Raw genomic sequence first — 14,198 nt, 5'->3', positions numbered from 1 at the left:
GTCTTCTTTTGTTATTCATATGCACTTGTTGAAATTTCATGTAAATGATTGATTGACTCAGCGAACTCATTGTAATAAATTATGTTTGATGTGCTATCTTGAAAAAAAATCTTTTGAAATTCTGTCTCTTTTCTTTGTCTGCTGACCTTGTGGCTTTTAATATCTTGTTTCCCATCTGTCTGATTCCATCATAATCTGAACATAACTTTTCAGACCTTAATGCAGCTCTCTTTTTGTTCTGATTTAAGTAAGTCTGTAGCACAAATGGGATTTGGCCATCAACAGTAATATTAGAAAGGAATGTTGAAATAATGTGTTCCCTTTACTTATGTGAAATAAAGGAATGCTTATCTGTAGATATTTGATAATGCATATTTACAGTACATAGATGTGTCTCTGCAAGCAAATGAATACAGAGATCTCTGTATCATTGTAGTACATCTGCTTTAGTGTTGTAAGTTCAAAGGTTACTTTGAAAGATTATTTCTTAATTAAAGGAGAAAAGAAATGGGTCTATAAGGTTTCAGGAAAGCAGTTTTAAGTATAGATTTTAAAAATATTTATCTGAATATGTCATACAGATGTACCTAAACTCCAGTTTGAGAGATTGAGTGTATTATAGAAGTTTCTACTTCAAGAGGTGTCTCTAGTAGTGAGGTCTTGGGTCTTGAATTACTGGGGAATTTGGAGAAGTAGACTTACACTATTACAAACATTTTTTTTTAAAAGATATAATGTCTATAAAAATGTTCATTTGGGACTTCTTTTTTATGCTTGTAGTTCAGCAGTTTGCTTAACAGCTGTATAGATCGATCACTTCTTCATGTTCTTTATTAATGACATAAATTGTATGTGTTTAAAGGTTTTTTCCAGACAGTGCCTTTTTAGTGGGACTAAATCTTTGGAGAGACCAAAGAGAATGAACTGAGCCAGAAACAGAGGAAAGGGAAAGGCACGGTACTCCTGGGATTATTTCAGGGGACTGTAGAAATAGAACCATCCTTGAAGTTTGCTGAACTTGTCAGAAAATTATTATGAATGTGACAAAAGGCCACAGAGTTCACTCAACAGTGTATTTTTATATAAAACACAGAACACCAATATATTTACTTTATTGTGGTCTATTCAAGTTTGTTTGTTTAGTGATGATGCTATAGCTACTGCTGATAATTCATTTTGTCTGGCTAATTTGACTATGAATAAAGTACTCAGATCAGAGAAGGAAGTCAGAGGAAGCCAAAAGCTTTATTCCTTCATGGTTTATTGAAAAAACACTAATAAGCATACCAGCTTCATAGGCTACATAGGCATATGCATTCAAGCAAGTGGTCAATACATTGACTGAAAAGGAATTATTCTTCATGCTGAGTAGCAAGTTGAACTGAGACTTTGAACTCAGTCTGAGCAACTGTTAGTTCCAACATCGCCATCTTTACCAAGTTCTGACTTTCCTGGCATTTTCAGTCTCTTGCTACTGAAATGAGTGTGAAGCAGATGCTTTAGTGGTGAAAGGTCAATATCTAGTGAGCATTATGTTTTAATCCCTTTTTTCTTAGTGTACTGTGAACAAGTGCTTTGGAGAAATCTAGATGTGGGGTTTATTCTGTTACTAAAAACATTACATTCATCTCATCAAGGAAGCTAAAGCAATTTGCAACACTGTGTTAAGAAGATACATTTTTTAGGGATAAAATGTTTTTTGTGAAGAATTTTGTTTATGAAACTCCAGTCCTTGACTCTATAGCATAGAATGTAGAAACAAATGAATAGCATGACATCTTGGCTCAATTACATTCCATATCAATATTTTGGGATTTCTGTTTTACTAGGTTTTAATTCATTATGAACTTCCTAGGGTTTAGTTTGATATAGCAGTTCTCGTATGGAAAATGTGGAAAGTTAAATGCATATTCTTGGTTTTTAGAAGTAAAAGCCGGTTGTAATGGATGCATGTCACCTGTCAGTGAAATTTGTGTGTAATGTGTCAGCTGTGTAGTGTTGCATACAAATATAGAAGATTATCTAATTAATAATATTTCATCATCACTGCAGAGCCATTTGATATGGTAGAGGAAGTATCACTGTGGAGTGTTGCCCCAGTTTGAAAAATGGCAGAAAAGACGGGTCAAGGCTATGTGCTACTAATAAATTATACACTCTTGTAACTCATTTACTCTCTATAATCATGATGTGTTTCATTCTGTATTGCTGAGGAAAGTTGCAAAGTAGGAAAAACAATTCTTTCTAGATACTTACAGTTCCATTTCCTTAAGTGTTGAAATTTTCCTGGGTACCGAAGGACAGACATGGTTCAATATTTTAGCCAAATGAAGTGATACTGGGCTGTAAAAAGCTGGACCTGAAATGCAGCCACAAAATGTTTTCCAACAGTACTCAGGAATAAGGAATTGTATTTCTAGTTAGTATATACAAATGTTTTTTTGTCAGTAGTTAGACTCTTATTTGCTGTATATTTTCTTAGGGTTTTTTTTCTGTACTAAATCATAGTATCCATGATTTGCAGTTAAAGATTTTCTTTAAATATGACAGTGACACATCCACATTTTCTTTTCAGAATATGTGGAGAAAGAAGAAGGAAACTAAACTACTTTTGTTTCTTGGGAATTCTTATATAATTCACATATCGGAATATGATGGGTGGACTCTGAATTAATTGTGTTTTTGTTGTAGACTAGACTGATTAGTAGGTACAAAATAGTATAAAGCAAATTTCTTCCATCTAATGGAAGAAACATGGAGAAAAAATATTTTTGGAAAAAATTCTCCACATAGTTTACTGTTTAGGCAGGCATTTGCACGTACTGGTGCAGCTAGTTAACAAAATAAAACAAATGCATTGTATCTGATGAATTAGTGGTAGCCTTCCATGGTAACTATAATGCTTTATTGTTTTACTTGGCTTCGCATATCGTCACACACTGTATTCCCTCAAAGAATTAAGAATAAAGAATCTGCTACAGGTTATAACAGAACCACTGATTTTCATGCATTACTGCATCACAAACGTTAATTTCTTTTTCCTAAGATATAATCATACTTAAAAATATATATTCAAACTCACATTCTGGTTCCTAAGTTGGCATGCTGTATTTTCTCAAAAGTTAGTATTTTTCTGGTTCTGTCTGACTAATAACTTGCTAAATCTCTCCTTATCTTCTAGTGGCAGATGATTTATCAAGGCACACGACTTAATTAATATTACAGAACATGTGGGGAGCTAAAGAATTCAGAAATATTTTCCATATCTTAGACATTTGAAATGAGATGCATAGGAGAAAACTAAAAGATAATCTTGTAACTGAGGAAAAAAATCTTTGTGATTTTAGCATGGGATTGAGGTTCAGGAAATGGTGAGTTCTATCCCACAAAGTCATCATGCTTCCTACTAGACTTCACACAAGACACTGCTGCAGCTGACCATTCTTATCCCTCAGGGTAGTTTAATGCTACATATGTCCAACATTGCTTGTGTTATAAGAAACGTGTTAATTTTCGAGTTTATTGAGTTGTACTAAAGCACTTCTGTGATACAGCTGTAGCTTGAGTTTTTCTCATATTAAAAAAAGTGTACAAAATATATAATATCTAAAAGATACTTCTGTGACATAAATATATTAACTTATATATCTAAAGCACATGGGAAGAAATCTCAGAGAAGTTGTCAATGAAGTTTCAGCTTTCCTGAATACTATGCTTTTTTTCCATTTTCAGGTTGCGTGTCTCACTCATGTAGCAGCTAATTACCTTAATTGCAAAATTGAAGCAAAACGCTGGGGTACTGCTCATGGGAGTATTGTTCCATACCAGGTAAGCAGAAAACATTAGGGTTTTTTCCCTTGGAATTAATTATTTGATGTATTATGAGATTGAGAACTGACTTTTCCCATGACCTGTAGTCTGTAACGTGTCTGTGTTGAGGTCTGACAAGGTTCTGTTGTTCACTGTAATTTCTGCATTTTGCATATTTCTTCATCAGCAGTAGATTAGTAACAGAACACTGAAATAGATCAAAGGTGTTAGCTGAAACTGGATGACTCTAAAGCTAGCATGATGACTTGATTGGTTTTCATCCAACAGAGAAACCTTTTTTTTAAGGGTTACCCGACTTCTATTCCACACCAGTTATAAACGGAAATCTTTCAATATTTTCCCTCTGAATTTTGGTGCTTTTATCCTGAGAGTCTACAAGAGCAGTCTGAATTACCAAGATAATCTGTCAGTTCTATGCATTTGTAATTTTCTATTGATTTTGCTACAAATCACTGCCTCAGTGCAACAACAGGTTGACAAAAGGAATTAACCAAAACTCAGATTTCCTCAGCAGAATTCATACTCTGCTGCATCTAGTGAAGGGTTGACATTCCTTAAAATAACATGACCTTCATCATATAAACAAACACAGGCAAAAAAAAAAATCTCACTGCAAGTTTTATCTTACTTTTGACCAGTACGGTAAACTTTTCTAGTAAACAAAAATTTTTGTTCTTTTCTAGCTGTTCATTTTGTGTTCTTAGATGGAGCTCATGCCTTTATGGAGATTTGATCATATATTTAAGTTTAAAAAATCTATTCTTTATGTAATATTTTTGGTGTTCCTTATCGAGTAGTCATGTTTGCATCTAGCTAGGCAGAGCCTGTATTTCTTAATTTATGTCCAGAGTCCTTGAAGTCTTGAAAGGAGCAGTTTCCAGCATTTGCCTGGGAGAACTGCACCCAAATACTGCTGAGTTTCTTTACCCTCTCCTTTCTTTTTAGAGAAAGTGAGGGAAATTTAGTGGGTAGTCTTCCCAGTGGTGAAGATCGTGGCAATCATAATTGAAAGATTTGCTGCTATTGACTATAAAATCCAAAGTAAAATTTTCCACTGTTATGCAGAACTCCCTCACTAGCTAATCACAGCCAGACTTCCTCAGGTGTAAAACCAAAATGAGCTGGTTTTCTCCGGACTAAGTCTACTTCATCTAGGAGACCTTTTCCAATACTTCCAGTACTGCATAATCAGCTGTCTTGTTATGAATTAGCTACAACAAATGGCACATTGTCTCAGACCAGTGGGGAGGTGTTGCGGCTCTTTCTGCAAGACTGAGTTTAGTCCTGCAGTATTCTTGTCTCCAGTGCTACTGGTGGAGCAGTATGGGTGTGTTATCTAAGAACCAGCTCTCATGACCCAGTGTAACCAAGCACTACACAAGTATTTACATTCTGCTGTGTTTCTGTGGTGCGACCTTTTGGTACAAGCTTTTTGAACTTTAGTATGTTGAAAGTATAAAACAGATCTGAAGTATCTGAAGTTTGTATAAGCAAACCCAAAAACCTGACTAAACAAAGTATTTTATCTTCGCCATACGGCATTTGGCTGGATAATGAAACTTGCATTCTTTTATGTCCTTTTGGTCTTTGTTTTTCCACAGTCAAAATGAAAAGCATACATTGGGTATCCTTTGTTCCTTTTTTCATAGACAGCTCTTTAGGTCTAGGAGATTGTTTTAGCTGTTTTTTAAATTTAATCTTGATTAGTCATTAAGAAAATAAATTTTCTTTTGAAAAATATCCTAATAAAAATATGGATTCTATGTTTCTGTCTGCTGTTTCTGTAGTAGGTATTAGAAATATTACTTCAATAATATAAGCAATTTTAATCTGAATTTTCTGATCATAAACCAGTAATTAGGGTGGATTTTTAATGGGTGGAGTTATGTGTATATGTGTTTATGGTGTCAGCTAGCATGGTTGCAGTTTTGATTTTAACCATAAGAATATTTTGGGGTTTAGAGGATTTTTTCCTTTGCTTACCTTAGCTATACTTAGATTGCAAAGCTCTTCATAAACTTGACTTAACCCTCACTGTTGCTATTGTACTAGTTCTATAGAATCTCCTACAGCTCATTTATAATATAGTAATTTGTAATACAGAACAGATCTCTGAAACCTGACTTTCCTTCCTCATTCTACTTACTGAATATGCTTTATTTTGCTTACTAAGCTAATGACTTTCACAAGACTAATCTTTACAAATTTTTTTTGTTTCAAGATATTTTATCTTGAAACTACAGGTGAACTACAATTTGTTGAAATAATGAAAAACATTTCAGAAAATTGAATTTATATATATTTGAGAGCAATTAGGTGGTAGCAAACTTGTTTTTTCACATGCCCTTTTTTTTTTTTTTTTTTTTCTGTATTTTGAGTGTTTATACAGGTAATAAATTATGAAATGATACAGAGCATGCAGTCTTGTAAAAAGTGTAAGGTTATGTTAAGTCATGGAGGATTGAGCAAACATAGGATCCTATTATAGATATTAAAAAGGCCAAATTAAAATAACTTGCATCATCTTTCAGTATGAGAGATGTCTGATCAGAGTCACACTAGAGCACTGACCAAAATAATAAAAATCCCTGTTAAAAGCATCCTAAAAATGTACATAAAAAGTAATTTTTTGCTTACAATTGTTATAGTAAGTGTTGTATAATGAATGCTATGGCAGCTTTTATTTCATTGAGCTTCACCAGAATAAATTTGTTCAAGACATCTTTGCAAATGGCTCTATTTTCTTCTATTTACAAGGTCAAATTTACCTTTGACTGTATCTCTGTTATTTTACTGAGTTTTCCCTATTGCTACTTGACTTAAACACTAGCAGCACAATTTGTCCCTGAATGTGTTCTCTAGATTGACCTTTATTACTTTTCTTTGTATTTAAAGGCAAAAAAATCAAGCATTAATGGGAAGGTGGGTTCTATCGATCCTGAAACTATTAATGTCTTTGAAAATCTAATTCTGGTCTGGTCTGAGATGTTAAGTTTGATGTGCAAGGGCTTTCATATTCTTAAGATTTTTCTCATTTGCTGACAATATGCTCACTTTGTGACATGATCATCTGAAATGTCTGAATTTTCACTTCCATGTGTTGATTACCAGAAGCCAAAGGAAAGGATCTGAATGTCTTTTGAGTATGTAATGTCTCCCAGGATTCTTGTAAAACTAACTGTAAAGGTTTACCACAGATTTTCAATAGAGGTGAAATTTGCAATGTGCCACAAAGATGAATTACTCTAGGTTCTTATCAACCAAAATCAGAAACAGTTTTTTGAGTACTGAAACCTTCATGAGAAATTACCTACTTTGAGCATTTCTGCTATTTAATCAGAGCAATGTGGCTGGAATTGGTCTCTCCTGTGACAGTTATTGTAATTGATCCCAATTTGCTTGGTTTCAAGTGTTAAAACACAAACCTTGAGTTCTGGGCTGTACCTTAAATGTAATTAATACAAGTTTTTAAAAACAGTTTCTATAATGAGACACCTTGTTTAGCAACAGCTGCTCCATGATTATCCGGAGGAAATCAGGGCTTAAAAGCATCCGGTTTATATAATTGTGCTGAATAGTAAAGTTCTTACTGTCTTTCACGTGGGGTGATAAGGTCTTCCCATGTTCTAGTGATTTCAGTAATGTAGCTCTCTTGCCTGTGCCATGCCTGAGATCTGGACATTCACATTTTTTGTCTTTCAGTTGGCCCATTTGAAATTCATTCTTCTGAGAAAGTCTATCAAACTGGCATGTTTAAAAGATATTTCATGTGTCAGCTTGTCACCCTGCCATCAGACACCCCAGGCAACTGGGCAGTACTTTCAGAGGCAAACTTTCAGCAGGAAGTATAGGGCTGGTTCCTCTCAGGCCATAAACAATGGAAGTGTATTTAGAAAACAGAAACCATTAGATATCTTGCAGATATCTAATGAATATGATATTACTTTTGTTCTGGATTTGGTCCTAAGACTGACAGGGATTTCTCAAGTATAGCTCAGTATATTTTCAGAATGTGCAAAGGGCACAGCCATTCTGAATGAAAGTTAAAAACATGACACAGTAAAGAAATTATTTTAACAAATTACCTTTTCTGTTGACTAAGCTGTGCATTGTAACAACTCATCAGACCCAACACTAATGTTTTTTTGTGTTAGAGCATCACTTAGATTCTTTAAGTATCAACTTCTGCTTGTGCTAGGCATAAAATTTCCTTCATATGAGGAAATTACCTTGGTGTCAAAGTCAGTTGAAATGTGTTATGAAAATCAAAGCGTAAGCTCACAAGGAAGTGAAAGGTATGAGGTATTAGGAAGATGAGTACAGTCTTAGATAAAATGTCTCTGCATTATTTTTATCATCTGCATCTCATATTTTTTGGTTATAGAATTTCATACTGTCCAGGAGGCTTACAAAGAAAATCCCACACATGTCACTTGTGTCTCATCACAGGAACAGAGAAATTCAATTATTGACCTGATTCATCTGACAGAGATGCTTTCACACAAAGGCACAATGTGCACCAATTTTTCTACCTCAGCTCTAGAGAATCTCTCAACTTCAGTCTCCTTTTTTTTTTTTTTTTCATTCAGCGAAGAGGACAGCAGAATTATGTCAATCATTTAGAAATTTCAAACTGCTTATTCCATGCAAGAATGGTGATATGTACTCATTTTCTTGTCTATCTTTATGTGGTTTTGTTGGATATTTCTGCAGTTAATGACTCTTGGAATCAAAACTAACAAAGAATAGGACTTCGAATAATTGCAAAGTTTTGTTTTGTGCATGAGACTCTCCTTAAATAAATTCAAAATGGAAGAAAATCTTTCTGCTCTATATTACCCCAGTCTATGAGAAGATGGAATTTAGGCACAGGAAATATATTAAAATACAGATTTTTTTGGGGGTGAGAGGGAAGTTTTAAATTCAGGCAATGCAAGATGACCCTTCTTACTGTGTGAATATTATCTACATAATACTCATCTGGACTATTTAGACTGCCTTGGGAGCCCATTTTCCCATGTTTTTCTTCTAAGCAATGCAGCATATATACCACTAAACATGAAATTTAAGTGTATTCACAGATCAACTGAATAGAAACTTTGTGTTCTCAAGCAACAAAGTGTGTTCTATCACAATATGTGGATAATATTTCCAAAGAACAGTTCAGCCATCCTCACTATAAATGTCTTTACTCATATGATGAATAGTCAATGCTTTAGTGGCCTTTATCTACTTACCTATAGGTTTGTTTTTTAATTATCTGCTTCCTTTATGTCTTCATCTTACAAGGCACAAGAAGGAGTGTCATAAAAAAAAGCTTGTGTTATAATGGATTCTGTAAAACAAGAAAACAATATAATATTGCAGGACTTTGCCCCTTTCTTTGTTTTTGAACAAGTTTCTATTTGTATATTTCCTTACTAGATTTCTTTCAGAAGCTTCCTACTATGGTGTGATGAGATTAACCACTGACTGCACAAGGGTTTTGGTCTTACTGTGATTATAGAGAACTGGAATTGGCACTCTGCTTGGTAAGAAGTGCTGGAGTATGGATTTTTTTCCTTGCCATTTTAGTAATTGAAAAAGTATAGTAATCATCTGTGGCAATCTGTAGAAAGCTGCTCATTTATGAGTAATTAATTCTAGTTATTCAAACCTGACAACATTATGCTGATAATTTTTTGGAGATTGTCCTCCAGTGGGTTGTCAAGCCTCTCTCCTGGCAGAGCAGCTGTCTGGAAACCAGTTCAGTAGATTTGCCTTGGGCAGTTTTAGATATGCTCTCAGTGTATGATATGAGACATAAATTCATTCATATATATCCTCTCTTGTCAGAGACAGCACTTTAAGGAAGCTGACCTTGTATGCACACAGACAGCTTCTACCTGTACACAGGGAATTCTCAGATCAAAATAAAATGCATTTTTACTTGAAAACCTGACACTGTTTTTTTTTCTGAAGGAAATCCTCCTGCACCTTTTCATCTTAAGCAATGCCTGCGAGATATGTTTTTAATGTCTCTTATACTTTGAATTTACAAAACAGGTATGGATAATCACAATTACTGTTAAGGAAGGATAGCTGACAAGTGAGACAGTCTCACTTTTGATCTCCTCCTGAGAAATGTCCCAGACTGTTCTTGTATGTGTACTTGTATATGTTTATGTACTGACATGTTTATTTACACTCCTTTAACATGAATGTACATTAAGATTATTTATCTGTCACTTGTCTGTGGATACATGAGAAAAACTGTAATTAAACTAGGATAGGAATACATGTGTAATTATGTTCAGTGTCATTTGGTGGACGTTTGTCTTTTATGCATACTGTTAGTTGTTTCCTCCACATTTGCCTATTGGTGAGGTGAGAGGTGTAGTTGTTATTCTTTAAAGCAAACATGTTACAAGGCTACTGAATATTACAGATTTGTATATTCATGTCAAATTTAGTTCTTAGGAAGAGCAGTTTAACAGAGCCCTAATCAGTAGAGGGCCCTTCACATTGTATCTGGTTGGAAAGTGATGAAAATAGGATCTGTGGGATTGTAGAGGAGATATTGACTGCAGCTGGATCACTGCTTTCTTTTAATCCGTTTATTGGATCCAAGGCAGTAGAGTGAACTTTGTCTTTTCTTTTCTTAACATATATTTCACAGTCATTGTATTACTATACACTGCAGCTACTCATAAGCTGAAACATGTTTAAACAGTGTGAAAGAGAAGTCAGAAATCTGTGTATCAGTATTGCTCAATGACTTCTGACATGGTCATCCTGCATATATATACATATATATATATATATATATATATATATATATATATATATATATATATATATATAAATATATATGTATACACACATAAATAGGTGCCTTTGTTTACTGTGTGAAGCTTGTGTTAGTTTTGGTTGGGAAAAGTTGATTGTTATGGGAAAGTGTGTCCACTAGATGTCATTCATGTAATCTAGTTTTTGTTGTAGCATTTATTTCTGAAGAGCCATGTAGGATGGTGGATACAATTTACCAGCATTATTAGCTGTTTTTCTATATGCAGTGCTTTTGACTTAATATGTGTGGCATATACGATTGTCTCTGTGATAGGTTTGATGCACCATTTAGTCTAGAACTCCTATCTTTGCCTATTTTGGCTTACAGTAGCATTCATTGTTGGATGAGTAGATGTGTTATATAAAAGCACCCAGGTGAGCTGCATGTAGTTGGTAACTCTCTGCAAGGAGAGGCATGATATATTGAGATCAGGGAATTATGCTTTGAAGGAAAACAAAAATATGTGATTAATGTAATTCCACCCCAAAAGTGATATTTCCTAAGTTCTATATAACTAAAAGAGCAGTTCTTTAGAAAAGTGCCTATCTAGTTAGGAAAGGGAACTCAAATTTCAGAAACTTACACAAGTGGATTTATATACTTACATATATTTGCCACATAACTATGCTTAAATATTGGAGGGACTTAAATTAGAATCACTTTGATCTAGCTTTAATGAAATACTCTGTATGTGGACAGGTCAGAAGGGCATCTGTGTATTCAGTTGGGTGGGCCAATAGGATCTGTAATGACTGATATTAGCAGAGTTCTTTCCCCCCCTGCCTCCCTTCACCCATCTTTGTAGTACAGCATATGCTAGTAACTGCTAGACAGCTTCTGGGAAGCCATATTCATACTGTCATCGGAGAGCAACTGCTGCAGCATTGGCCTATGATCTTTCCCACTTTCAGCTTGGAGCAGCTACAGTGAAACTGGAAGCTGGAGATCACAGCTTCCTCCAACCTCCCTTTCCCCTTCCATATGGAATAAAGAATTTCTCTGCCCTGTGTAGTCAGTCAGGGGGCAAGATGGGGAAGTGATAATCCTCTTGGAATGAGCACTTGCATGAAAAATGATAAATGCTGCATTACATGGGGATTAACACTTGCTTATGAACTTGTTTTTAATAGAGTGATGCTTCTCTTTCAGCAATGTGAAGGTTCATTGTACTCATAGACACCTTTTAATTGAGATTAAGAATCTTTACCACTGTTCAGCCAAAAGGGAGCCATCTGCCACCAGAAACATAAAGCTGTTCAAAGCTGTTTCACTCTTTTGCATATTGTCCTCAAGAATGTAAACCACTAACTTTCACATAGCATTTACTTCCCTAAAGGAAGGCTTGTTCCCCACATCTCATCACAACATTCTTCTTTCTCTCAGCATGAGAATTGCATTTCTGTTCCTGTTTAATGCATATGTTTGAAGTCTGTGCTTTATCTCCATGGAACTCTGAAACAAGACTCTCCAGAGCTAGTTTAATGAATGGAGTTGCTATATAAACTACATCTATTTTCATTTCTTTGATGAGAGAGTTTGTGTTATGAGGTGCGGATGTTCACAGAGTGGGTCAATCTGTGAGTGGAGTTTGTGAAGCTTGTTTGGTATCTCTAGGTATATTTGATATTAGGCACTGCTTCATAAAGATTTGGGTGCACAACCTGGTTGCTACTTTGCCGGATGACCTCTTCTTTTCACAGTGAGATGACATGTCATCAAATCTGTTCATTAAGTTAATTTCCAAGCACTGATGTCTGCAGATAAATTTGGTATGGGCTATACTGTTTTCTTGAAAATTACTGCCTTACTGCTACAATAAGGTTAGCTCCACTGGAATCACAAGTGTTGTACTCCAGTATACTGTCACTCTTGAGAATGTAATGGGAAGGGTAGTGAGACAGCTTCTGTTCTATTTTCAGAAGTGACTTATGAACTTAAGAAGTATCAGTCCTGTTGTTTTTCTAAAGTATTCAAGATTTAAATGCTAGAGCTGCTTATGAACAGAAGCTTTAACTATGCAGTGCTTTTTAATATTGTTTCTCATGCCCTTTGTTACATTCCGATATAATGCTGCATGATGCTTAACACAGGTATTTTTACTAATGCTTTCACTAATAAAATTAGACGGCAAAAAACTTAAAAATTGTAATCTAAGGCTTTTTCTATTATTAAACCACAATTATTAACTACATTGTTTTGATTTCCTTACTTTTTAATAAGTAGTAACTCAGTTGTATTGAGAGGGATAACGGTGAAGGTGAGAGAAAAAAAAAATTAGTTCTCTGTTTCGACAAAATCATACTTCCTGACCATCACCTAAAACATGCAGTACTCACTGGAATTTATTCTTCTAATACAAATTAAGCTAGAGAAATGGATCTTACATCTGTATCCCCAAGGGAACTTCAACCGGTTTTATCCAGTCTACACCTTCACCTTTGTTCATTTATATCTGAGATAGTTTTGACAGATGTTTTTTCCAATTTCTATTCACCAGAAGTTTTGCAATACATGCTACAGTCTTGTTTATGTAGTTTTTTGATGCCCATTGAGAGGAGTAAAAGCAATAACTCTATTTTCAATAAGGAGGATAGAACCTGGATTTAGGGGTAGGTTTTTGGTTATGTAGTTAGTGATGTCGTATGGCAGTTGATCACCATGTTGTGTCTAGCAAGTTTTTACATATGTAAATATATGTACATCTACAATGTTCTTATTCCTGGATTACGTGAAGTCAGTTCATTCACGTTTCCCCCAAAGTTATATTTTTTAAACCTCTTGTATCTATTTGATTTTATCTCTGATATGATTTCCACTTTTATCACCTCTTCACGTGATGTGTCCAGATCCACCAAGTGTCTTAAGTGGATTCTACATGTTTTTGAGTAACACAAAGAACTTTCACATGTGTTTATGGCACCTAAGAATAACTTGCTTTCACTTTTTAACAGCAACACATTGCAGTGTCCCCTTCATCTAAGGTGTTCCGTTGCCAGGGCATTAGAACAGCATATAGTTCTATGCCTAAGCTTTAGTAATTGCTTACCAGCTGCAGCTTCCTCTTGATTTACTGATAAAAGGTTCTTGGGCTTCCTTTGTCTGTATTCCATGTTTTTTGTTTTATTTCATTATGGATCATTTTGCACAATAGTTAGTTATCAGTTACACTGATGACTCCAAATCCAGTGATGCCTGCAGAAGTGCTAGGCAGGATGTCTGCTGCCTAAGTCTGAGGTAGCAGAAGCCAAAGCAAGTTCTTGACTATTATCTTGGTTTATTTCAGCTACAGCGAGTTGAGGGTACTCATTTTGAATGAGGATGCCCCTGTGTGGTTTGGTGAACTTTTTAATTTTTGGCATCTTAGTTTTATGTCATTAGACATTCTGGGTGCTGCTTCTAGGTAAATAAAGCTAGCGATTTCAAGAAGTTATAACAATATGGAAGACTCAACTTGTGTTTCATATTCTCTATTTTATATTTTCTATATTTTATGTTTTAGAAAGCTATCAGGGTAAAGAGCAGAAGTTAAATTATCTTA

At 34.9% G+C, this 14,198-nt stretch overlaps 1 protein-coding gene across 4 annotated transcripts in view; it reads left to right on the top strand.

Moving 5' to 3' along the window:
* The window catches only part of SUGCT (succinyl-CoA:glutarate-CoA transferase), a 315,880-nt gene that overhangs the window by 59,401 nt on the left and 242,281 nt on the right, over positions 1–14,198 (top strand). For all 4 annotated transcript variants that reach the window (XM_066323055.1, XM_066323063.1, XM_066323071.1 and 1 more), the window contains exon 9: positions 3,733–3,828. In XM_066323055.1, the coding sequence (XP_066179152.1) occupies positions 3,733–3,828 (96 nt within the window). The remainder of the gene's footprint in view (positions 1–3,732; positions 3,829–14,198) is intronic.

This window comes from Sylvia atricapilla, chromosome 1, assembly GCF_009819655.1.
Source record: "Sylvia atricapilla isolate bSylAtr1 chromosome 1, bSylAtr1.pri, whole genome shotgun sequence".
Lineage (NCBI taxonomy): Eukaryota > Metazoa > Chordata > Aves > Passeriformes > Sylviidae > Sylvia > Sylvia atricapilla.
Note: the sequence above shows the minus strand (reverse complement) of the source record. Positions and strands in the feature narration are given on the sequence as shown.